The 26208-nt window shown below is 45.4% G+C and overlaps 1 protein-coding gene across 9 annotated transcripts in view; it reads left to right on the top strand.

Annotated features, from left to right (window-relative positions):
• The window catches only part of PITPNM2 (phosphatidylinositol transfer protein membrane associated 2), a 121091-nt gene that overhangs the window by 42578 nt on the left and 52305 nt on the right, over nt 1-26208 (top strand). For all 9 annotated transcript variants that reach the window (XM_066199426.1, XM_066199424.1, XM_066199427.1 and 6 more), the window contains one exon: nt 14135-14308. In XM_066199426.1, the coding sequence (XP_066055523.1) occupies nt 14231-14308 (78 nt within the window). In that variant the 5' untranslated portion in view covers nt 14135-14230. The remainder of the gene's footprint in view (nt 1-14134; nt 14309-26208) is intronic.

Genomic DNA, 26208 nt, shown 5'->3' with positions numbered 1-26208 from the left:
TTTGGTGCTCTGAAGAGCAGTAATGGTTGTCCTAAATTTGACTTCCCCAAGTCCACTCTCCTGCACAGCTCTTTGCTTTGGTCAAGTCAACAGAGCAAGTTTCACATCGGCTTCTCTTTGTTGCCGGTGCTTTCAGTTGCTTTGAGAGTGGCTTCAGTGGTGTGAAATGCAAGGAAAATGTTCCAAAATGTAATTATTGAGCCATCGCTTAGTTGGCAAGTCATTTTCAAAGCTTGCCATTGTCCTTTTGTCCTCTTCATCATTGCTGGGGAAAAATGCATTAACCTGTGCTTGAGAAGGCAATGATTTGCTTGGGTTTTGATACAGTCAGACCTATTTATTTTGTCAGTGGGAGATGCTTCTAATGTATTTAGCAGTAAATCATCCTGAAGCCAGGTCTCTGAAGCTCTCGCTCGTGTTCTTTCTCCTGATGGGGCTGTTGGGATGCTGTTGCTGAATGTGCAGAAGAGAATGCCCATTCTTCTTTCTCTTCTAATTTCAGAGATCAACAGGGATCAACTGCATTGCATTTTTAGAAGTAACAATTCCGGTTTAGTTTGGAACTTGGAAGTTTTTTCTCTCCCATTAGCTAATTAGGACTATTATACTCTATTGTCATTATTGTCACTCGGTATTTTTGAGAATCAAGGGTGAAAAGTGACTGTATAAAATGAAACTCATCAACGAGGCTCCCTGCGCCTATTGTGAGTCACCCTGGCTGATTTTAGTGCCAAAAATAAATCTTCTGTTACAACTGTTGACTCCTGCAAGCCCTGCAGTTACTCATTGCAGGAGCTGCTGCTGGTTTGTGCCTTGGGCAGAGCCACTGTCACCAACACGTGGCCAGGGTGACATCTCACCCACGGGTGGCCCCTGTCAGCCAGACTCTGTTCTCTCCACCTCTAGCCCAGGATAAGTTGTTAAGCTTTTACTGCCTCTTGGATTGCTTTGCTGTTTATCAGTTTTATTAAAAAAAGGCTGAAGCTGAATAGTGCCGTCCTGAGGAAGACGGGGCAGCCGGTTCTTGGCAAAATACTGTGTTTTAGTGGGAGAACAGAGAGGATAAGGCCTTGAATTTACATAATTATTGATGCCTTTTCTTTTTTTTTAATCTGAAAACACGAATTGCACACCTGAGCAGCTGAGATAATCTTCTGGCAGTGGTCTGTGTAATTACAAAAAATTGTTAGCAGCTTGTCCCTAAAAGTATGGATTGTTAGTGCTGCCATTGCTTATGCTTTTCTTTTCTTCCTTGTAATTATCGTGACTGGTATTTTTAGGGCAGCTTTGCAGCTTGTCTATTTTCTCCCAAGTTGGCTAAAAATGCTGGTCTCACGTGACATGATAAATATTCTCTTGGAAACTAATGCTGTATATATCCTGAACTTCCTGTTCTGCTGATGTCTGGATTCATTCCTGAAAATTGCAGGAGCTGCAGGAAAGGTGTCCCTTCTTATTGAAGCCCGAGCATGTGACTGTTAATTGTCTTAAGAGTAGCTTGAATGGTCTCTGCAGGTAAATTTTAGACTGGAATGTTTTTGTTTGCTGTGGCTTTTGTGTGGTATTAGCCTGAGCTGGAACCTCTTTCAGATTCTGTTATCTTTTAATAAGGACTTCCTAGAGCTCTGATCCTGCAGTGAAATCCGTGCAGAATCCAGCTGTGGCTGCAGCAGCCAGGCTGACACAGAGCGTGGGGTCTGGCGTGGAGCTTCTCCACTCAGTGCTCCAACTTTCCCTCTGCAATCATGGAGCTCCTCTCGTTGATTTGTTGAGCTGTAGGTTGCCCTCACAGGAGCTTTACTGTGTCTCTGTGTCTCCAGGACACCTGGCTGCACGTTTCTCAGAGGTGTTGAGAGCTGCACCTTGCTGGTGCCCAGCCCCAGGACTTGTCCCTGCTGTCCCTGTCCGAGCTCCCACCTGCTCCTGGGCAGGTGTGTGGAGCCTCAGCCCTGGCTCAACACCCACCCAGAAGGAGGCATCTGCTTGTGTGTTAGAGGTGATGACAATGCTCAACCCAAAAACTCAGGGTTGCAGTGGGAACCTTCTGGTAAAACTGCTGTAGATCCTCTTTTCAGTTCCATGCAGGCTGTGGGGTGCTGGTGGGTAATCCTTGGGTGAAAACGAAGAAGAGGAATTTGTGAGCTTTCCCAGGCAAGGTCCAGCTCATGGACGAGCCTTTGCCACGTGTTTGGGCAGCGTTGTTTAGGTTGATCCCAAGGTTTCCTAGGTGGCTCTTGCAGGAGTTGACTGTGAGCTGTCACTGCTGGCATTTTTGGGGATGCTGCTTCCAAACCCCCTCTGGGACCCCTGAAAGACCAAGGCTGTTTGTGTTACTGATCTCTGGACTTTGCTGTCATTCAGGATTTTTGCTCACCGACAGAAGGAAAATAAAAGCAAGTCTGCAGAAGAGCAGAAATGGAACTTTTAGGCTAATAAAGCTGTGTTGTGTCTGACAAATGGGTGGCTAATCTGCTGGAGAAGGGGGAGGGTTCACTTTTAACGAGAAGTTATTACATGTTGAATAGCTGTTAAATTGCTGTATTAATAAAGTGGACAAGCCTCTCTAGCTTGTCTCCTTAAAGCATTCTTTTAATTGAGAAGCCCCTTTAATCCATTCTTTTAAAAATTAATTAACATTTTGAAAAACACTTCTTTGACTGTGGTGGCCTGGTTCGGATTAAATTGGGGTTATGTCACGACTGCTTCCTTATGTACTTTAGCTGTAATTTATGGACTCAGTGGATAACACTAACTTCGTAAATAAGAGCTTAACACTTCTAAGAACAAGACTAATGGCCTGGGTTTTTTTGGTCACAGTTCTTTGAATTGGCAGCAAACAGAAGAATAGAAATGAGATGAGAAAACAGGGTCTGGTGCCTGGAGTGAGAACTTCGATATTATTTTCAGTTCAGCTCCTGATTGTTTTGACTGTGAGCCAGCATTTGCAGTGAATTTTGGACTAAACTATCCAAACTTGAATGTCCCTCAGATTTTACATTACTTGTAGACTGCAGGTATCTTTTTTTGCACTGTTTCGTTGTCCTTTTCTTCATGCCATGTCGTGATCTAGCTGGAATATTGAAGTCCTTTGGCTCCTCTGTTACACTTTCTGGGTATGCCAAACCCTCCAGCTTTGGGTGGTTTTGACTTCCCACCTGCCAGTTCTGGGGTTTTTGAGAGGGTGTCCCTCAGGACCAGCAGACACGTGTGCTCTGGATGTGGCCATCGAAGAAAGCCCAGCTCCCGAATCAGGTCACTGTTTACAAAGCAGATTTATGTCAGATATAAATACAGCTGTAATGCCCTTTAGCAAAGGGCATGTGGGGCTGTGCAGCTTCTCCTGCAATCCGAGAGCTGGCTCAGCCAGCATGGAGAAATTCCCAAGGTGTGAAACAAGTGGCCAGGCCGTGGCGGGAGCTGGAAAACTGGGACAGGGAGCTGCACCCCGGTCAGAGCCATCCCTGAAATCTGAACCGAGGGGGATGGACACTTTCTGCTCCCGGCTTTGCTTCCTCACCTGCTGCCAGGCTGGAACAAGGTTTCCATCCAATGGTGCATCTCAGGGGAAGGAAAATTTTGTGCCTGAACCCTCAGTAAGTTTGTTTTTGTAACACTGTCTTGTAAGGGACGCTTCAAGAGAGGGCAGACCCAAAACAACTTGGATATTTGTTGGGGAACAAAGGAAAAGTTTACTTGAGCGGGTTTTGGGGGTCAGGAAACAGATTTTGTTACTTTTGTTTTAATTCACATTAAATTGCTTTCTTTTGACCCACATGTGCGGTATGACACCTTATTGCAGGACACCCTGATGGACTTGTGATGCTGAATTTGTAGTTGGAGGAGCGGCTGAAATCCCATTTAATTTGAGGAATAAAACCACACGAGTCCTCAAGGAACAGGAGAATTCCACCCTTGGGAAAGCTCTCTGCTTGCTTTGTTGGGCAAATAAAAAACCACAATATGTGCTCTATGGCTGTTAAATGCTTTGCTACATCCAGAAATTCTGTAGAAAAGGGAATTTCCTGGAGAGAATGCTGAGTGAAGGCAGATCTCGGCTTTCTGAAACCAGTGGCAGTGGGAGGGGTTGGGCAAAGTGGGTCAGAATTAAAGGCCAAAGGATTCGCTTCAAAGTTTTGGCTTGTGGATTTGACAGCTGAGAAGTGAGTCTGGTTTGTGATGCCCGAGATATTAATGCAAAAATTGGGATCAGAGCATCACTTAATTACAACTGAGAATATTTTCCCCAGCATGGATTATTTGCATGGGGTTCTGGGGATACTGCTGTAAGCGAGGATTTGAGCATCTTTTGATCTTGAGTAGTTTCTTTCCTTGTCATTTGTAGAAACAGGAGGTCTATAGCCCTTCTAGAAGAAGGAAGGTGAGTGTTTGGTTGTGGCCGTGCTGCTCTGAGTGGCCTGGGCAGCTCTGCCAGGCTTCATTCAAGTTACTGCATCGACCATACCTGCATCTACCAGGATTTCAATAAAGGAAAAAAGTTCTTGAAGCTCCCATGTGCTTTCCAGCAGGGAAAGGGCTTCTCTGGATGTGACACAGGGGAAATGTGCTGAGAACTTCTGGGCTCTTGGGGGAAATTTGATCTTTTCAAGAACTGTTTTATTTTCTGTGGAAATTACTGATACCTTGAAAGGCAGTTGGTTAGAAGAAAAAAAGTTCTTAACTTTTTTTTTTTTTTCTCGCAGAATTGTGCCAATTATCAGGAGAATTGAATTTGCTTGAGCTGCCTCACTCCCTCCTCTGATTATAAAAAATTATTTTGTCGAAAAAGTTGGATCCAATCTTGAATCTGCTCTGTCACTGAGTCTCTCTTGGATATTGGACCAGATAATTTTTCTCCTTATGTCTCCATTTCCCTGCAAATGAGGGATAATGATGATTGTCCCTGAGGCCTAGACAGAGCTTTAATGCATCCCTCAAGCACTGGGAGCTGCTGCAAGGAGCACAGCTGGGCCCCAGCCAGGCACTCCTGCTCCTGTGGCTCTGCTCTGGGTGGGTGATTCAGAGAATGTTGTTTCCTCTTTTCCTGCCAGTACCTGCATTTGTGTCCTTAGGTACCACTCCTATCCTTACCTTGGGTGGATTCATCATTTATTACTATTTCTTTAAGTCCTAGATTCAGTTTCCAGTTTCAGCTCTATTTTAAATGATCAGAGTGTATCCTTTGGGTTGTGTTTTTTATGGAATGGGCAAAGTGGGAAGGAGCATGTTGGGTTTTCCTGGAGAAGGTGAGAACTGGGGATGTGGTTAACACCTGGCAGTACCCCTGGGGTCTCTCCTTGCCTGAACTGGCCAGTGCATCCTGCTTTGGCAGCACGTGCAGAGGTCCTGGGTGTTGTGGAGGTGCAGCTGTGGCCCCAGAGCAGCAGCTGGATCTGGGGCAAAGCCAAAGCTCTGGTCCCATCAGCAGCTCCCCAGAGAGGAGCCCAGAGCTGCCTGTGCCAGAGCCCTCGAGCTGGGACTGTCCGAGTGACTGGCAAAGCTTTGACCTTCTTTGTGACTTCTCAAAGTGGAATAAGGGACAGAAATGACCCTGCAATTGTTACCCAGACTAAAGAAGAGACAGAACTGGTCTGGCACTTCGGCCTCCTCTGCCTCAGCTGGAAACACCCTGGAACCCTCTAAATGGTGCGGGTGGTATTTAGAGGCTGGGCGTTCCATGTTGTGGTTAAGGATGATTTGCAAAAGCAGTAAGATGTGATGGTTTAAAAATGCACCATCACTCCGTATGTGGGATGTGGAATGGTAGAAGGGAAGAAAAACCACCAGCCCAAAATGTGCTGAATAATGAACTGAAAGTGCTTATTGATTAGCTGTGCACTTTCATTACCTTGCCGCGGTCCAACAGCAGCGAGCCATTCTTTTTTCTTTATTAAAAAAAAAAAAAGAAGAAAAAAAACTTTCAAAGGCACTTATGAAATATTTAGTGTAATTATTTTCAAGACCAAAACTCCAAAGAAATTACCCAGCCACAGAAACCTTGTTAATCTGTTGGTGTTATGGATGAAAGACGGAGCAGAGATATTAAACGTTTACTGCTCTCGTGCAAAATGGCCCTGTACTTTCCACCTCAATTGCACCATTATTCATCAGCCCTCGCTGCTGCGTCTGTCTTGCTCCCCCATGTAAGAATTTTAGGTGTCATTACAAGTTTCTTCTGATGGAGTGGGACTTATTTTCTTTATCCCCATTTTGCCTTTAGGCAAGGCAAGTCTCAGCCTAATGAAACCAGTGTGAAGTATTACAGTGCTCCAACAACACTGCCTTTGCAATGGTACAGCGTTTTCTTCCATGAAATGGTCTTTTTAAACCAGCTGTGAATGCTCCTTTCCTGTTCCACATGATATTTGCATAAACGAGGGAATAAAATGTTATTTCCGTCAGGACTGTAACTACTGAAAAAGTGGAGTAGCTGTTGATGACCCTTTTCAGTTTGAACAGGGAGTTACCGAGGAAGCAATCCAGGGTCTGTCCAATGGTGACTCGAATCCCAGAATTGCGTTTTTTGTGTCTCAAAAGCAGGTTTAGTGGATCTGCAAGTATTTGGAGATAAAAATTCAAATTAACATTGAGAAATAGCCTGAAATGAGCTGTGGGTTGGAAAAGATGAGCATAAAGACGGATGAATAAGCTATAAAATGGGGAATGAGTGCTGTGGTTGCCATTCCAGGGGAGGTGGGATATGGCTGTAATGGATTTGGGACTGAGTGGCTTTCAAATGCCTCGTGCAGAGGGGTAGGAACAAGAGTCACAGGAAATTCATGAAGCTTTGGACTTCAGGCTCCCTGCTCTCAATTTCTTACTTTCATGCTTAGTGACTGATACGATGAAAGAGTGGGAGTTTGCATGACCGTCTGCTCTTGATGTTTTAATAGGAAACTGTGATTTCCAGTGCAGTTACTGATGGAGAGAAAGAGAGGAGGGATGGCGTGGACGTGGACATTAAGAGCCTGGATGGATTTGTGGTTGGGGTTTTACTACTTAATACAAGTGAAGCCTTGACCAGCTGGTGGGAGCTGCACCAAGCTCCCTTGTGCTCCCTTTCCTGAGTTCTGTCAGGAAGAGGGATTGTAGCACCCGGAGCTGTAAAGTGGAAATGCAATAACCTCCCAGGGCGGCTACCTGGGAAATTAGATATGTTTGTTTTGTTTTTTAAACCTGGCCTGCCTCCCATCTCCCTGCCACTGCTGCCCACAGTGTGCAGGCTTCTGCATGCCAGTGGCCCTTCAGACTAACGGATGTGCCACCAACCAAAGAAAAATCCTGTCCATGCTGTTTGCCTGTGGCACTCCATAGATTTTCCTTTACAGCAGTTTAATGAGCTGCCAGCAATTTTCAGTCTGTTTTCAGCCAACACGCTGTACTTGCCACACTGTCAGTGCTGCTTTTATTTTTGTTTCCCTGTGTGTGTATATATATGTATGCCTATATATATGCGTCTATATATAAAATATATATTACGCATCTATATTTGTGTATTTGTGTGTGTAATGTTGGCCTGTTTTCAGTGGATAATGCTGAGTCCTGGACTAAGAGCATCCCCGTTAAAAGCAGGCTCTGCCCAGGTCCTTTAGCTCACCAGCCCTGCAACCTGGCCACAGAACAATGGGGCTTGTGGCTGCTCACCTCATGCCGACTACTTGGAAATGTTTAAACTTTAATGTCAGCGTCCTTTTTAATATTCATCTTTATCCCCAGTATCAGCAAAAGGATTAGAGGCTGGTTTGTCTTTCCCTCTGAACTCATCTGTGGCTCGAGTGTGCTTATTAGTTCTTTTAATGGCTTCTTTATTAGTTCGTTATTGCATAACCTCCAGGCACGGCAGGACTTGAAATGTTAATTTTCCAGCCAAAGTTCAGCTGATGGACTTCACCTGATCCCCCTGGAGTCGGTGTGTGCACAGGGAGCGCTGGCTGGCTTTGCACCGCAGCATCACTTACAAAGCAGAAGGGAGGGAGTCCGTTTTTCCTCTCCCAGGTGTTAAAGGAGTAATAGGAACGGAAAGTACAAAAAACCAGCACAAAATCCGAGAATATTTAAGCGGAGAAGGTGGCGGGTGTTGTGCACACTTTGCTGTGGCGTTACTTTTCCCCCCCCTCCCCTTCTCCTCACGTTGCTTTGAGCCAGTATTTGGCTGCCCAGTGAACTATAACAAGATTTAATAGCTCCAGTGTCGCTATATTGCATTTGGACTGCTTCCATCCTTCAGTTGTAATAAACGTCTGCTTTACAATGAGCTCTTAAATTCTATAAGTGACGTCAAATTGTATCTAATAACGGAAAAAAGATCAAGTACTGTAAATGCGACTCGTTCGCCCTGCCTTACCAAGCAGCGTTTGTCCTCGGCCCCTCGCTGTGCTGCTGCCCTCGACAGCTCTGGAGCTTGCCCTACACCTGGAAAAAGCTGATTTCCACAAATGCTTTTGTGTTTTCCTTGTCCTCCTCCCCTGTCCCCTGGCTGTGTTGCAGACAGCGGCCAGCCCCACGGGGAGCTCCAGCTGCTGCGGCCCTGGAAGGACTGCTGCAGTTTTGCAATGTGGGCACTTGTTGTTAGCTGCTGATTCACTGTCAGATGGGATGTGAGCCGGGTCATGAAATTCAGATGTGCAAACATCTGCATGGTAATCTTTCTCTCTGAAGATGTGACAGATGAGATGGGCGATTAAGATGAACGTCCCCGCCGAGAGTCATGCACTGACACAGTGGCCGTGGAGCCGAGGCCGTGTGAACTGTGCACTTTTAAGGAGCTTTAACTTTTGATCTATTTTTTTTTTTTTCTCCTGAGGCCTGATGAGTTTTTAAATCTGCTTAGCTGTCAGTGAGCAGGTACAACCCACACTCTGAAAACTGCTGATTTTAAAAAGCTCGTTCTATCTCTTCAGTTTAGTGCGTGCATGTGAGACAGTTTTGAGAGTAGTGATGACTGTTTTGTGGCCACAAAGCTGCTAAACAGAAATGTTGAGGCTTTTTAATCTTCCAGTGTAGACATGGCTTGAAACAGTCCCACTGGAGAGATCACTTTGGTGAGCTCGGGCAAGGAGGGGAGAGAAGGGAATGGTAAAATACGAGCACTCATTATTCATCTCCTTGGAAAAGCCTCATTAATTGTGTTTCCCCCTGACCTTTACAGAGCACTGGTCAGTCATGAGAGATTCATGGTGACATTTATGCTCCAGACTAGAGTGTGCTGAGCACTCACAACCCAAGAAGTTCCTCTCTGCCCTGTGGTCCTTCCCATGGAGCTGGCAGTGGGATGTGGGCAGGACAATTGCCAGGCTGTGCTGGTCCCTGTGATGGATCTCGGGCTGTGTGTGCCACAGCTCCTGGAGAGGGTTGGGCAGGCAAGGCTGGCGAGTGAGGGCTGAGCAAACTTTGACAACCAGGCTCTGTAGACACTCGTGGAAAGTTTCTGAGAGGCAGGGACAACTCTGGACAAGCAGGATCAGAGTGACAGGGGATGGTCTTTGCAGCAGTGCCACTCCGGACTGATCAAGCTGAGCAAGACTGCTCTGGGCCAGGAGGGAAATTGCCGCATTAATCAAGGTGTGAGCACCGAGGCTGCCTTTGAAAACTGCTGACTTGGGCCCTGGGAATCTATTTCCCATTTATGCTGCAGCTTCTGAAGGCATAAATAAATGCAAGCACAGTAAGTATGCAGCGCTTCCAGTCACGGGAGAGCGCTGTGTCCTCCTGCAGGGAACCCTGCAGGAGAGGAAGGTGGTCAGGCTGCTAAGCCTGGTGTTGCTTCCCAAAGTCCACGTGTTTGATCCACTTGGCATCAGTGCTGACATCTCTTTGATATCCCTTTCTTCAAGGAAGCATCTTCTTGGGGGATAAAGGTGATGTAGAGAACCCAAGGAAGGTCTTTAGGGAGGTAGGTGAGGTCTCATCCTTTTGCTGTTCGAGGTTTGACTTGGTTTTCTCACAGCTGTTTCTGTTAATTATCTTGAATTTCTTGGTGATGTGAAAACATTGCAAGGAAAATTGTTCAATAGCTGAGTCAAGGATGTGAATCCTTAGCTCACGAGCATGCTCTTTCGTAGAGGAGACTTTTCTCAGCTTCTACAGAGAGCACGGCCCTGGTCGGGCAGTGAGTGATCAGAACCTCAGACCTGGGAGCTGCCTCTGCAACCAGCTGCTGTGTGACCCTCCCTGATGGGTTTTCCTTTTAACCTTACAGTGGCATAAAATGAACCTCCTGTGTGAGGCTGGAAAAAGCTCATTATAGTTGCTCTCTGTGTCTGGGGCCTTTTCTTCTCTGTTGAAAAAGGGATGCAGCAGCCATGGCCCGAGGTGGGTTCCTGCTGCTGGGGCGTTGCTCACTGCAGCCCTGAAAAGCCTCTGCTCAGCAGCCCGAGCATGGAAAACGTGAGCTGGTCAAAAATTAGTCATTGAGGTGACAGCTGGGAAGAGTCATAGCAGCCCTTTTGTCGCCTGGACCCACGGTGTGAGTGGTTCTGCTACCCTGAACCTGTCTGGGAGCTGGGATTTCTGCTGTCACCCTCAGTTTCCATCCCCTCGGGGCCAGCCTGGGAAACCTGGCTGGGATTTGGCCTCCAGCACTTGAGTAGCACCCTTCACACACTGAATCTCCCTCCTTAATTACAAGCTGTCAGTTGTTATCAGCCCTTTGCTACCTGCCTTAGCACCAGGGAGGCTGCGAAGTGAGCGCCAAGTTCATGGGTTAAATGCAGAGATTCTGCTGCGTCTCTTGGTCTGTTCAGCTCCCGCAGACCCAGATAATCCTCCCGTGATTTTTAAAGCACGGGCGCTTTTTTTTTTTTAGGGAGTTTGTTGTTGTGAGGAAGACTGTTAAAATTGGAAGTAAATGCAGCAGGCTGTGCACGAACCTTCAGACACTGCCTGGAGCAATGGCTCAGAGGTGGACCTGACTCATCGCAGCAGGATATTGACTCTGCAGCATAATTACGATGCTTTGAGAACCTGATTTTAAAATAATTGAGGTATAAAATTATGCGCCTGGCTCTCACAGTTACTACAGCTCTGGGTATAAATTGAATAACGGGCTGTACAAATGTGCCACTTGGCTATAGCAGCAACAGCAGCCGGTCTGGAAATGTCCTGCGTCACCGCTGTTTTCCTCTTGCTGGGAAGCAGGCTGAGGTTTGCAAACAGCCTCTGCATCTTCCAGTTGTGCAGCCACAGGGGTTTGGCAAATCCATGGAAAGTCCAGCTTGGTGTAGCCAAAATCCAGTGGGGAAACCGTGGCTGTTTGCTAATCCCAGCACGTGGAGCATCTCAAACGCCTCTGGCTGCTTCTAGCCATGGGCACAGCTGGGGGTTTGACACCTGTTTTCCAGAGCTGTGTGATGGCTCCCCTGCTTCCAGAAGCACTTTTTCCTCTCTCCCATCATTTCTGCAGACAAACTTCTGTGTTTTGTTTGGACAATAGGATGAGTGGTCTCTGATTCTCTATAAAATCCCAGGATTTTGGAAGGAAGTCACTGTCCTCAGTGAGTTGTCCGAAAGGGCCATTTTGTCACCTCTGTTCCACATGGAATGGTGTTTCCCCAGATCTGAATTCGGTGAAATCCCATGTTTTTATTTCATGGTTTGGTACCTGGGCTCCACTGATCTTGAATGGATAAAAACAGGTTATTTTTAGCTCAAAGACAACCCAAACTGCAAACTTACCTCAATAATTTACTTGTTTTTTGCCGGTTTGGCTAAAAACCAGGCAAACAAGTTGGATTTGTTCTCTTTGTGCCTTCTTCAGGGTCTGCTGCTGCCTGCAGTCCTGTGGGCTGAGCCCAAACACTGCTTTTTAATCATTGACCACAGGGAAGAAGCAGCCTGAAGGGAACTTCGCACCGAACCCTCAGCTCCTGTAAAAGCTGAGCAGGAGCAGGAGCCAGTGCTGTGACCAGACAGGCTCTGCATGCCAAGGCTGCTGCTGTGCCTGCTTGGAGCCAAAATGTTGGGATTTTTAGTCTGTAATAAAATAAACCCCCTTGTGTCTCAGCCATCTGAATTATTACCTGACTGGCACTTCATTATAAACACATTTTTTTTTCCGTGTTGGTACTGGTTTCTTGCCATTTTACTGCTTTTTAGGTTCAATTTTTTTGTTTTATTCATCTCTTCCAATCGATAGAAATATCCTGTTTTTAGCAAGCAGCAAGGGCAGACGTGACTGATGTCCTTATAATGGAGCAGAATCACTTTCAGAGCATTTGGGGAACAAGGGGAGAAGCTTTAAAATCTAATTTTCAAAGATCTCTAAAGCACAACAAACTGCTCAAGATGTGTAGCAGAGTCTCCCGTTGCCATTAGCTCCGAGAGTTGGAATCCTGGAGTTGCACCATTCCAGATCTGATCCTTGAGATCCATCCTGTGGTGGTAACTGTTGTTCCTTGCCATGACGCTAATTAAAACCCACTTAATGAGATTATCTCCACCTGTTCTGGAGGATTAGTTTGATGGAGGAAATCCTGCACGTGCGTGTGGATGCACACACTCCTGTGCAGAGCTCGGCAGTGCAGGGAAGCAGAGTCTTCCCAGGATTATTCTCTACAGGCTTTGCCATAGCAGAGACTTTTTTATCCTCCCCTCCACGCGCACAGATTGCTCTGACAGCAATAAAATGCCGCAGAGAATTGAATTTGGAAATAAATTGTTTAGATGATGCAGCACCAGACAGATGACTATTCCAGAAGAGTCGGTCGGGGATGGATTTGCTTTAGTGCCAGATTAGAAGTGTGGCAGTCACAGGGAGAAGAGCTGGGGCCACCGTGGCACGGGGCTGGGTGTCCCCTGGGCAGTGTCCCCGTGTGTGCTCAGCACTGGGGCAGCTCGTGCAGACACATGGCAGTAAACCTGGGTTATAAATACTGGATGTTGTCCCTGGTTGCTCTGTGACCATGGGCATGTGTTGGAAGCTCTCTAAACCTCGTAAAAGGTTGGTGAAGTGTTGTGCAAACACCGACTGGCACTAAGGGCTGTTGATAGTGGTGCGGTTTCCTGGTTCCCACATCGTGGTTTAATCCACAAGGTTAATTGGTTGGGTTTATTCTGTTGGTTGTTTTCACCAGTCACAGGGTTTGGAGCTGGTTTGGCTCCAGCAGCTCTCTCTGAAGACATTCAGTAAACAGGCACAGCAGAAAGGTGGATTTTGGTGACCGGGAAGGAACCAGGTGAATGGTTTGTGTGCTGTGAGAGCCATCACCAGATCCTGCCAAGCCCGACTTGGGCTGATAACAGACTTTGCTTCTTGTGTCCTCTTTTCTTTACCAGTCATCCTTTTATTTCCCCTTCCCTTACATAAAGTTAATGTCGTTGTCCACAGTCCATAGGGGCTATTTGAAAAGTTCCTGCTTTGACCTGTGGTGTAGTAAATGCTGTATTCCCTGAATTCTTAACCAGTAATTCTGTTACAGTGCCTTGAGGTGGGGTACAATGGGATTTTTCTCTGTTGCAGTTTGATCTTTGACTATATTCTTATGCAGTGGGAGTGTAAAAATGAGCCTGACTTTGACAGAAGTGACAGGAGGATCTTGCCAGCAGACTGTTTTAGAGGTGCAAAAAGAAGGGGTCCTACCAAGACTATAATTCCTAACAAAACAGGGAAGAAACGTACATTTCAGCTGTCTTTATTCTTAGAATCCAAAGGATTTTCTTCATCGTGTTGTTACTGAGGAGGTTGAATTATTGCCTTTTCTTGCTGCTAAATGAATTTGAGAGGATAAAACCTGATGCTCTTGAGAGGATGCATCTCTGGTGTGTTGCTGACACTGGAGATTGTGGGCAGCAGCAGATCTGCCTATTCATTTGGAGCTTTTGTCACATCTCTTCCGTGGAGATGCTGTTGCATATGAAAGTCTGATTGATGCGATGGCAAAGGTCAGGAGGGTAATAGCTTTGATGGTATCCCCTGAAGCAAATCAAAATTCTTCTGAAAGATTCTGTTCAATTTGATATCAGAGGTCTAGTAGCACTCCAGGGATTCTTCTCTCTGCTCTTACGCTTACAGCTATTACAAAAATTAATGTTTGCCTGTTGTTGCTTTTTTTTTTTTCTTTTCCTAAATAGGATGTTCTGCCATAAGAATGGAAAATAACCACTTCTCTCTTTCCTCCCCCCTCCTTTCTGTCTGTTTCAGGGATCATCGATGCATTTCCTTGCCATTATTTAAGGAGCCTTTACTAAAAGCTTTTGGATCGCGTTTCTGAGCGGACAAGAGATTTTTGTGTCCAAAATGCTCATAAAGGAATATCGTATTCCCCTTCCGATGAGCGTGGAGGAATATCGCATCGCCCAGCTCTACATGATACAGGTCAGGAACGTCCTGCTCCCTGCAGGGCTCTGCGGGCTCTCTGTGGGCTGGGGGAGAATTGCTGCAGCATTGGAAGTTTTAAATTTGGGGTTTTGCTGTTTGCTTATGAAGGAGTAGTGGGGGAAGGCAACACAAACTCTGATTTCTGACTTGCTTCCTCTTCTCATTCAATTGGAGAACTTTTGTCTGACCTACCTGGGGAACCAACAGCCTGCTCCTGTGGAAACACTCAGCCCAAGTGTGGAAGGGATCAAGCTGTAGGGCATAAACAGCCACTGCTGATTACTGGTTCTGCTGATTCCAAACCAAGTTTGTGCCAGTTGCAAACCAAATTCTGTTCTTTTCGTGGGAAGCAACAATCTGATATAAATTTGTGAGGGTAAACCAAAGGCGTAACTTGGGATTAAGGGAGGGAAAAAATTAAATGTAATATATCTGTGCTTATATACCACAGTGAAACGGATACTAATCAGGTTTAGGCATAAAATGTAGATTATTTTTAATGGGCTTCTGAATACTGATGGGAATTTTTGTGGAATTCCCTGTCTGCAGTAAAGCAGTTAATTAAAATGTTGGGTTTTTGTAACTGAAATCCTCTGTGCCCATATTCTCCCAGTGTTTGAAATCCAACCAGGAGCAGTTATAAAAGGAAATGAATCTGAAGTGTTATTTCATTGTCCCACACTTTAAATAAAATGTAATTTCGCTCATCCAGCAGAGCACACATCTAATACTGAGTTTGCAGGAGAACTCTGCTTTCTGAAGCGGGACGAAGCGGTGCTAGAAAAATCTGCTTTGGCTTAAAACCTAAAACAAGGGGGAAAACCAAACCCCCCAAAGCAAAGCAAAAGCACAAGTCCCCCATTTCTCTCCTGACCAGCCAGTTGTGTCTCTTAAGGATTCATGCACTCGGGCTTGACTGTTAAAAGAATGCATGGTGTGTATTCTGCAGTAATAACGGTCAAATTCCATGTTCTGACACAAATGTGTCATCTTTGTGTGTTTAACCTAAATCTTGGCATAAACAGGTAAACATTTTTCTTTATCTGGCTTCATTTTTATTGCACCTTTTCCTGATGCTGCAGCTGCTTTGAATACTGGTGTAATTATTTTGTTAACAACTCTGTCTTCCTAATTTGTCTCAGTTGCTTTGCATGAAGAGCTGGTGGATGGCAGCAGAGTATTATCTGTGCAGAACTCAGTGAGCAGCAGAGCGTAGGGGAGAGTGATCTGATTAGGAAGGAGGAGCCCACCTGATTAAACAGAGGATGAATCCTTAATTGGGGAGTGTCTGTGGGGCCTCCTGGGAATTCTGGAGGACTTGGTCAGGGAGGTGGATTTGCTTTTCGATCTCAGATGTTAAATTGCTGATTTTAATTGCCTTAATGCAGAACCCTAGACAGGTATTTTGGACGTATCTTAACCTCAAAAGGACACAAGTGGCCATAAGGGTTTCATTCAAGGGGAAGTTCACCTGCTTGAGAAAGTACATCTCCAAATTGCCATCCAGCCCTGCTTTAATTTTCTACTGCATTGACAGGCAGCAGAGTAAGGTTTCCTCTTGGATCAGGTGTCAAGTCAGGTTTCTGGTCTCCCTCCACTCTGCTGGAGCAGGGGGCTAAGCTGGAAACAGTTCATGGAGCCCAAGGTCGGGGTGAGCTGAAAAAGCGCAGGACAAACAAGCAGCACAAGAGGAAAATTCCTCTTTTCCTTGAGAATACTAGTTTCAGCTCAAGTTTGGAAAAAACAAAAGGCAATAACAAAACAAAGAGCATTTAGGGTAGAGTTCGTAGTTTGGTAGCGATTTGCTTCAAATGTTCCTGAAATTGGTGGAAAGATTCCTGCTGGCCTCAATGTGAGCTTTTCCTAGATCAGGATATCAAATGTTTTCTCCAGTTTGATTTAAAAAATGAAGGTTTTGTCTTTGAGACAGGCACTGGGGAAGGAGCAGTGGGGAGCATGACTTTGTCCTTTTCATAGAATGAGAAAGTGCTTCACGTCTGTCCTTTGATTTTTCCTCTGAAACACCTGAAGAGGCCACAGGAGGAGTAAGCTCTGTGTGTTGAGCCTCCTTACGGGAGCAAGCCGAGATATCCGTGCAAAGCAGCGGTGAAGAGGCATTTCTGGGAAATCTGTGGACGAAATGTAGAACAGAATGTTTTGAAGCAGTTCCTGGGAAGAGGAACGATTCTTAAAAGCAAAAGGTTAATTTCTAAGACATTTGTCGTGTACAGAACAGCGGCGTTATTGCTGGAGGCACCAGGCAGCCTGGTCCTGTGAGAAACACTTCTCCAGCAGTGGAAAGATGTCACGATTGCTCCTCAGGGGTTTTAGGGGGCCTCAAGCACATACCTGAAGTTGATCACTCGTTTACCTTCAAGCTCATGAGTGACAATTCCTGTTAAATTCCAAACATTGTATTCCCGTTACATTCCACTTGGTACAAAGCTGCCTTTTTTTTTTTTTCTTTTTTCTTTTTTCTTTTTTCTTTTTTCTTTTTTCTTTTTTCTTTTTTCTTTTTTCTTTTTTCTTTTTTCTTTTTTCTTTTTTCTTTTTTCTTTTTTCTTTTTTCTTTTTTCTTTTTTCATTTTCTATTTTCTTTTTTCTTTTTTTCTTTTTTTCTTTTTTCCTTTTTTTTTTTTTCTCTCAGTATAAATTTTCCTAGATTTCAGCATTGTCCAAATGGAAGTTTTCCAAAAGGCCCTTCTCCCCTGAGCCCTGTGGTGGAAGTGGTGCCTCAAAGCCGGTGTGGGCAGGGATGTTCAGACTCAAAGGCATTTTCATGTAGATTTTTTGCCTTGCAGTGGAAGGATCAATCATCTGTTTTCATGAGAGAACAATCCCTTCTTAATCTTTGCAAGTCTCAACAAAACTTTCCACCAGATTTGATGTAAGCTGCATCATGCCCAAATAGCAAAGGATCCTTCCATTAAATGGGAACAGGCTGTACTCATATTTGCTGTGTTTACTGGATGGGAGAATTAAAATTGTGCAGTATATAATCCACATCTCTCCTGCTTCTCTGCGCCACTGGGCAGGCGAGACATGCAATAAATCATTGCGTGTTGCTCTGTAATTCCTCTTATGACTACAAGTTCTCCAGGCTGATGTATAAAGCTGTGAAAACTGAGATGAGTGGCCTGCTGCTTTGCTTTTTAATTTTTTTTTTTTTAATTTTGAGGTGAAGAGAGCAAAAAGTCTCCTAAGTTGCTTTCTGCTGGCTTCTGAAATATTATCTACAGTCAGTGGTTTCAGTACTTTAAGTAGCACTTAAATTCTTCCCTAAATAAGTTAATTTTACATTACAGCAAGGACTTAATGTACCCTCGACTTGCTTGAAGCCTAGCAGATCTGAACTGAATTGTTTTTCTCTATTAAATTTCAGACTTTCAATATCCTTCCTTGGGAAACCTCTCACGCAGCATTGTCAGCCTCTCCAAGGTGGGAGCCCTTGCTCCAGAGCAGTTGGGTTTAGCTTTTCCATAAGGCACAAGGCCTTTTTGCATCATTGCTGAGGTTTTGTCTCTTTTGAGGTCCAAATTAAAACATACTAATTTTTATATCTGAGCTAAGAACCAGCAATCTTCCTTCCTGCTGTGACCTGGTTTTATTCTGGTGCATAAAACGGTGCAAAATGTTTCAAAACGGTGAAATCACTCTTTGTACCTCTGTTAATGTAACTTTTCCCTGAAATCTGTGTGCACATTTAAAAGCTAATCCTGCTTCCAAGGGTGAGAGTTTCTCAATGAACCCAGCCAGGAGAGTTGTCCATGGGACTGGGAGTGGTTTGATCTGGGGAAGCTGCAGGCTGCTGTCCTAAACTAAGCAGAGAGGAGTTGGAGATGAGCACTGGAATGAGTTCCGTGAAACACAACCCAATTTTGGAGGGAACAACTGTAACCATCTGTGGGGATTTGTTTCTTCCTGCAGAAGTTTTGAGCCAAGGACTCTGTCCTGGATGTCTTCTCAGACTCCGCACATCACATCTGAGGCGTGTGTGTTATTTCAGTCTCTGCGAGGTGAATCCTGTTGGGCACAAAGGGATCTGTGTTACACCTTAGAGAGATCTTATTAAAGGGTCTCTTAATTCTTCCCCTCCTGAATCCCGCATATTTTTGTCTCAGCAGCAATCCTTTCCTGGAACCCTGGCGTCCTTTCCCTGTGTGTTCAGGGAACCTTCCCTTCTGATCGCCTCCTCCTCCTCCCCCCAGAAACAATGCGCGCGTTAACGTAAAGTCTCTGTTTCATAAAAGCTTGGAATATGAGCCCTGAATGCATTTGTCAGGATGTTATTAGCCAAAGGTCAGTCCTTTTATCATCTTAATAACATTCATTACTGTGCTTCCATATGCCATGAGATTCCGAGAGACCGCTGCCCCTCTGACCCTTTCATAAGACAAGAGAATTCCTCTTGTTATTAAAACTTATTTTTATATCAGTGTGCGCAGCTTTCTTGTCTGTTGTAAATAACTCTGGCCCTCATTTTGTCTACACAAGTTTCTCTGGGTATTTGTGACCTTCCTCCAAAGATAGTGTGCTTTAAAAATATTCTTCTGCTGGACCTAGTGATTACCTTTTGAGGATGAGACTTATTTTAGGATACAGCACCATCCTTTTGAATGAATAGCATTAATACTTTGTCATCCATCACTTTGAGGGTCCGTGACTGGGAAAGGCCTCTGGCCCTGTTTGAGGCACTGCATGGAAGATAACCCATCTGCTCAACACTGCCTGCTGAACTCAGGCAGGATCCTGGGAACTGAGGGCTTCTCTCGTGTTTTAACATGAGCCTCTCCTCTGCCGTCCTCCAGGGCTTCACATTTATTGCCCTCCCTGAAAAATCAAAGCCTGTTGCAAGCATCTGCAGCGTGCTGTACTCTCCTGTCCTGACTGCTGATGGAGTATCCTGAGTCACTTTCCTCCTTTCTGGAGGATCGTGGTTTGTCCATCATCTTTGTTTTCCCTTTCATTTCCATGTAGCTCTCAGGAAGCACCTTTGAGAACAGGTTTAAAACTCTGCTTGGTGCTGGTGGTAATTCTTGAGGCCCTGTCGTGATGCCCAGGTGTAAAAGTCGTGTCCCTTAAACCCTCAGCTCTGCTTGGCAGTTGCCAGCAGGCTCAGCAGATGGTGGAGGATTGATTGAGTGGGGGAAAGCAAACTAACCCTTCATCTCTGGACACTGAAGAACTGGATGGCTGATTATTTTTGTTCTGCCTGCAGATGCCTTGGCCATCTGCACAGACAGACATTTATGCTTCAGTTTTAAAGCAGGTGACACCGCTAACGGCTCCAGAGACCCTGGAAGGCTCACAAGTCTAAAAGCAAAGCCTGGTTTGAAGCTTTTCCTCTGATTTCTGTGCTGCAGCGTTAGAACCTGTGGCTTCTGTATTCTCTCTTCTTCCTCTGCTTTTCATAACCTTTTCTTTGTGATCATGAGGATTTGCATCCTTATGGAGGAGAAGGGTGAGGAACTTGCAGATGTTTAGTTCTGAGGACAAGGGTGGTACAGTTAGGTTTGGTGGTACCAGACTTGGGCTCTCATTTGCACAGGTGACGGTGACACCCATACAGGTTATCATTTTGGGGAAACATGCAGAAGGGGCAAACACCTTTTCTACAGCTACTTTTTTCTTGTTTTGTAGTCATTATCCTTGAATTCTTACATTGTCTGGGATCCCATATCATATTCCAAAAAAGATTGATTTTAGGGTAGTGAACTTGATGTTGCCTTGACAGTTCATGTGCTTTCTTTCCCTTGACAAAGGTGAACGAAGATGAGATAATGTTATAACACAAACATTTTTAAACTTCAGATTCGCACTGATTTTAATACAGGACGCAGTGCTGCCAATCCTACTGAGCTTGTTGGCTGTCAAAACCCTGTTTTCCTTCTATATTCTCTTATTCTTATGAAAGAAGGACAAAAATCTTGACTGGGATTAGGTTCTTCCTTTTTCAAATACCTAAAGGCAAGTAATGAATTAAGTATTAGGACGACTATGGGGATTTCTTTAAGCCAGTCCTGCGGTATTTTAGCACGCAGCCCATTGTTAGTGAACAATTACATTGGGTTCCTAAAGTATAAAGGATGTAGTCAGAGGATTAGACTTGATCCAGAGCACCCCGAGTTAAAATTTTGTCTCTGACTTACAACATAGGAATGGGCAACTTGCTTTGCCTCTCTTTAAACCAGGGACTGTAATTCTCACAGTGTCTGTGGAATAGTTAATGCAGTGAAAAATCAGTTTAAAGACATGGAAGGAAATACTTGGAGTAGATGAAATACTGAGCTGGAAGTGTAGTAGACGTTTTGAAAGATGGGGCGTGTGGGGTAAACAGGTTTGAGGTATCTCCATAACAAAGTGATCCCTAATTCATGTGCCTCTGGCACATCCAGCCCCAGCTCTAAAGGAGTATGACTGGGCGTCTTTGTAAGGCAAAGTGATTAATGAGTGGCCATGAGAAAGGTTCTCTTAATGCTGTAAATTTTTTATGACCCCGCACAATTGATTGCCCCCAAAATATCCTGTTTTTGTACAAGCAGCTTCATTAATATCAAGCCCTGATTCTAAATAATGCAGTGCCTACAACGCTCGTACAAAATGATGCTGAGCGTGTCTCTGCTCTGCCTTGCTGGAGCCTGACACGGACAGCCCAGCCTGCCTTCTGCTTTTAGGGCCTTTTTTTTAAAAAAAAAAAACAACAAAACTGTTCCATTACAAGAAAAGCAGCCAGGAGTGCTGGTGCTGATGGTGCTGCAGATGCAGTGCAGGTAACTTGCACATACCTGGATGAGAGAGGTGCCTCCCTCAGGGCCTCCTGCACACCCAGCTGTGCCTGTGCAGCTCTACACGTGCCTCTCTCTGACACAAACACGGGTGACGTCTCCTTGTGTGCTGGACGATCCCCTCGAAAGCAGCATTGACAGTGGTTACAGGCCCGTCTGGCAGTCCAAATTCTTGCTTGGTAAACTTGAGGGAAGATTCCCTCCCATAAATTCCCTGCCACAGGCTGGACTGACCAGGCAGCATCTCCCTGCAGAGCTGGGAAGGACCCAAAAGGGAACCCCTGTGGGAGGTGCAGCTGATCAGTGCTGGACTGGGAAAACAGAGGGTAACTACTTTATAACTCCTGTCAGAATTATGTGCTGCTGGTGAGGCATCAGTGTTTGGGGACAGGGTAGTGCCTGGCTGGGATGAAGCACTGCATATCGCCCAGCCATGGATCAAACCTGCGAGAGGGGGCGTTTAAAACAGCTGCTCTTTTGCCTTTATTAATGAAGCCGTTGATGAGGAGCAGATTTCTTTCCCCTCTCGCCAGGGTTTCAGGTCATCCCCGTGTGTTGGGAGCAATGAGGCTCGAAGTGCTGTTGTAGAGCCTCGTGTTCTGATCGTTATCTTGTTGACTCAAACTAACCTTCCTTCCCGAAATAAGTATTGACATGGCCCTCCATGGTTTTTTTGGGTTGGGTTTTTTTTTTTTTTAACAGCACTAATTGGATTAAAGTAATTGTCACGCGTGAAGGATGCATGTTAGAGCACAAAGGGCACAGGGGAGGCTCAGCTGTGGGCACCATGGTTACTGGTGACATCACTGGTTTGCTGTTCCCAGCAAGGATTCAGTGCAGCTGAAGCCCGAGTGAGGATGGCCCAAACTAAACCCCGGGGATTGCTGATGCCGCCCCTCCCTTTGCCATGGAAACACAGGATGCAGTTTAAAGTTGCCTGCGTGCATAACGTGGTGGTGCTCGTGGTGTAAACAAAAGCAGGCTCCCGTGGTGTCCACAGCTTGTGGAAGGCAGGAATGGTGTTATGGGGAGAGTGGGGAATCCTGTTGTGGTTGGACTTGTTTTCCCATCGACTTCACTGTGCGTGATGAGACACGGTGAGCCTTGCTTTGAGGGACAAGAGCAAAACTCACAAGTCCTTTGCTGTCCTCCAGCAGTTTTGTGGTTGAGGGACTGCCGGTCCAACTTGATGTAATTGTTTCTGATTGGACCCTACCAAAGTCCTGTTCTGTTAAAACCATCTCTGGGATAACCAGGTTCCCGTTATTAAAGCTAACCCCCTGTGTGCTTTTAAGATTGTCTTTCTAAAATAACCATTAAGATTGTTCTCAGCTCCTGCAAAACAGGAGTAGAGAAGCTTTCCTGTTGGAGAACTGTTTTGCTATATTTTGATAAAGGTCCCTACTCCAGCCCAGTATAGAGCACTGTCCAATAACGGTTAGGGTGCTGAAATGGGGATTCAAAGATCTGGGTTCTGCATGTAGCCCTGCCAGCAGCTCTGTGTCTTCAGGTTACTTTCTCCTTACTCAAAATCGTGCTCTTTTGTTCATTCCATGGTCTTTAACGTGAGGGGGCTCAGCTGTTCTGACTGGGGCACAAAAGCCCTCAACAGCCAGGAGTTGTGTTGTACTTCAGCACTCTCCTGCATAAGTAAGGGTGAGTTTTATTTTTAATTTAGCTCCTGTAACTTCCTGCTTGCTTTTCGAACATTGTGCACTGATGAAATTATGTTGGTTTTCATGTGACGAGAAGTTCTGCATCTTGGCTTCTCCAGGAGCGGAATAATTCCATCTCCTCTGCTCCCTTCTTTCACTCAGAACAAAGCTTTTTGCTCAGGTATTGCCGTGGTTGTGGCGACGTGATTTTAATTGAGTGTTTCAGGTCTTTGACACACACATAAAGAAAGGAACAAGTTGCAAGGTATGAAACTACAGCACTTTTAGGATAACCCAGCATTTTGTTTTCATAGTCGGAGACATAAGTTTTGATTACCTGCAGTAAACAGTGACCATGAATGGGGCCTGGTCTATCAGATATCTGCATCAGCAGGCAGGAGGTTGCTGGTGGTGAAAGCAGATTGCTGGTAATGAATTAGATGTCAGCTCAAATGCTCGTGAAGGAGTGGTTAACAGAACCCAGAGCTGAGTCATCCCGCAGCACAGGCGGCTGGAGGCAGAGGATACACCCTGAGCAGGCACACCCTCCCTGGACGTGGTACCCATGTGCAGCAATCCTGTGCTGGGAAAATCCGTGCAGAATAAACCAAGCGTTTCTTCCAGGACCTTTCGGTGTTTCCCAGCGTGTCCATCATTGGCTTTCTGGGTTTAGGTGCTGTTTAATTCTGGCAGCTATGGCTGGAACGTGCTGTCGTATTTTGTGCTGGTTTGTTTGTGGCGTTCGACTGCTGATATTGCCACAATAAGCTAAATTACATGGCTGAGACGAACAGGCTGCTTTTCTCATAACCTTTCCCAGCTTTTCTGTTAAAGTTGGCCACGTGCAAGGCCCCAGTCACTGTGTCACTGGTACCTCCTCGGTGCCTGGTGCCTGCAGGTGGGACTGAGGATGGCTGGTGGGCGGCTGCTGGAGCACAGCAAGGAAGGCTCTTGGTGGTGGGAAGAAGACACCACTTTGGAAAATCAATTATAAGAGTGAAATATCCCTCAGCCTAAATCATGTTCGACTGGAGATAGTCGGGAATATTTTTCCCTTAGCGTATGGAAGAGATTGAGAGCAAGGAGTTTATTCCTCTCCCCCAGCCTAAATTTTGTTTATACCTTAGGTGCTTTACACTTCCTTTCTAAAACTGAACAGAACAGGTCTGGTTAGTGAAAACAGGTCTTAAGAGCTCTCCAGTGATGGCAGGAGTCATCTCGCTGAGCAGCTTCAGGCATTTTTGTGGTCTGATGGATTGTGTGAGGCACTTCATGCTTTCTCTGGTTCCCAAAGGAAGGGTCTGTTTCTGGGAACTTAATTGGTGTTTGTGGTAGCCTTAGCATCCAAAACAACAACAAAAAAAAATAGTAATTGGTCAGAGAGAATGTTTTCTCAGCCTCCCTTGCCACAACAATATGAGCAAGTATGTTAGCAGGGTCCACTGGGGAATATCTGCTGTCATGTTCTTGTTCTGTGGTCACAGAGATGTCTTTGCTGTCCTTGTTAACCGAAACCATCAGCTGCCTGGAAACTTCTCATATCCCTATCTGTGTCTAAGTGGGCTAAAAAAATCCTCAGACTTCAGTGTTATTTTCATGCATTCTCCCAGAAGAGTTTTGTCCAGACTATCAAAATACTCCCTTTCCAAATGGGAGCTGGAGGGAAAAAAAACACCCTCCCCCCAAAAAAATCTTCTGGTTATTGTTTCCAGACGATGATTTGTGTCTTCCTTACCCATGGATGATAGGTCTGTCAAGCGTGGTGCTGTCAGTCTTCATAATTGGAGTAATCTCAAATCAGAACCCTCTTGGGTCCTGTGGCACTGTGTGACTGCGCTGCTGAAGGGAAGTAAGAACAACATCAGGAAGCTAAGGCATCCCAACCTTTTGTAATCACTGCCTCACTTATTTAGATTGAGAGGTTGTACTGTAAACAATAATCAGTGGTAAACAAGGTGAGAGTGTAGTTATAATCTATTTTTGCATGCTAGAACATGCCCATATCACCCATTGTCACCAGGCAGCCTACCCCGTCCTTAGTGTTCTCTGCAGGACCATTGCGCTGCTCAAAGTAGTTGCAATAAAACCAGACAACTTCAGGGGAAGCTAAGCCAGCTGAGCTGTTTGCAGTGCTGCTGTTGGCTTTGCAGAGATTCTCTGCTTGTGCCTGGGAGCAGCCTGTGCTGGATTCCAGGGCAGGAACACAAGGAGGACTCTGGTTTAAATTAATATTCTTCTCGGTATTCTGATTTGGTTGATGGGGCTGTTTCTCTTCTAATTTCCCAAAAGCAAAACATTACAAGGCAATCTCAATTTACGCAGCCTGACTTGTGTATTTCTCCAGCTGATCCAATAAGCCACATCCGAACTGTTTCATCCAGCATTATGCATTCCTGTTCCGGGAATGCTGCTCCTTCAGCTGTGCTGAAGCTCCTTGGACTGTGGAGGTTTCTGTTGCCATCAACCATCATTCCTTTATGGAGCCGTGTCCCACTAGAAAAACAAACAAATTGTGTGAATCACCTGCTTCTGTTCACCTGGGCCAGGTTGTTAGCTGGACTAAGGTTTTGCAAGGTGTGCTCTGGTGGGGAGACACATTTCTAACTGGGAACGGAGATGGAAGATCTGAGAACTGATGAACCTGCCTGTGGAAGGCTCTGTTTACAGCTGTTTGTCTGCTGTTGAGAAGGGCAGATGACAAATGGAGTTAGGCTGGCCCAGTGGTTAAGTGATATTCATGGGAATTATTCATCTGTGATTGTTGTGCTGAGGTCATGTGCTGTGTCCCATGCTATGCTGCTGTGCCAAGAGATTTATTTTAATAGAAGCCTTTAAGTAACTGGCATTCTTGCTAATCATGGTGCATCTGCTTCTCTGGGTTCCCTGTTATGAGTAATTTAATGCTATTACTTTAGCTCGAAGGGATCTGTGTCACCATCTGTCCTGAAAAGCTATTGATGGGGCTGTGCAGAACATGGAGTGTCATCAGCAGGAGAGAGGGACTTGGAAAGGGATGATTGGGTTTCCTCTTGTAATACAATATAAGATGGGTTACTGTGGTTTAGGTAACCTGCACCTAAAGGCTGGTAGCTGCTCTTTGATTTTGTTGGGGACCATTCCTCAGGTATTTCTAGAGAGGGAAGCTGCTGTGTCAGTAGTGAGTAGCAATGACCTAGGTATTCTGCTAAATAAAGTCTCTGTTTCTCTCTGAGGCTGAAACCTCCGAGACTGACCCTCCAGTGCCTGCACATCAGCACCTCCAGCAGATATTCCTCGGAGAGGATCTGCCACACGCTTCTCGGGCCATATGTTTTCCTAACTGAGGGTTATTTTTTAATTGTTGTTTACAGACCACTTCCTTGTAACAAGGCCTCTCCAGGCTGTAGCTCAGGCACAGGAGGCATGAAGAGGCTGCATGGCTGCAGAGCAAATTGCTCTTCACTCCCACAAGTGCTTC

The sequence above is a fragment of the Chamaea fasciata genome, unplaced genomic scaffold (genome assembly GCF_029207755.1).
Source record: "Chamaea fasciata isolate MVZ Bird 193981 ecotype frontalis unplaced genomic scaffold, bChaFas1.0.hap1 SCAF_18, whole genome shotgun sequence".
Lineage (NCBI taxonomy): Eukaryota > Metazoa > Chordata > Aves > Passeriformes > Sylviidae > Chamaea > Chamaea fasciata.
Note: the sequence above shows the minus strand (reverse complement) of the source record. Positions and strands in the feature narration are given on the sequence as shown.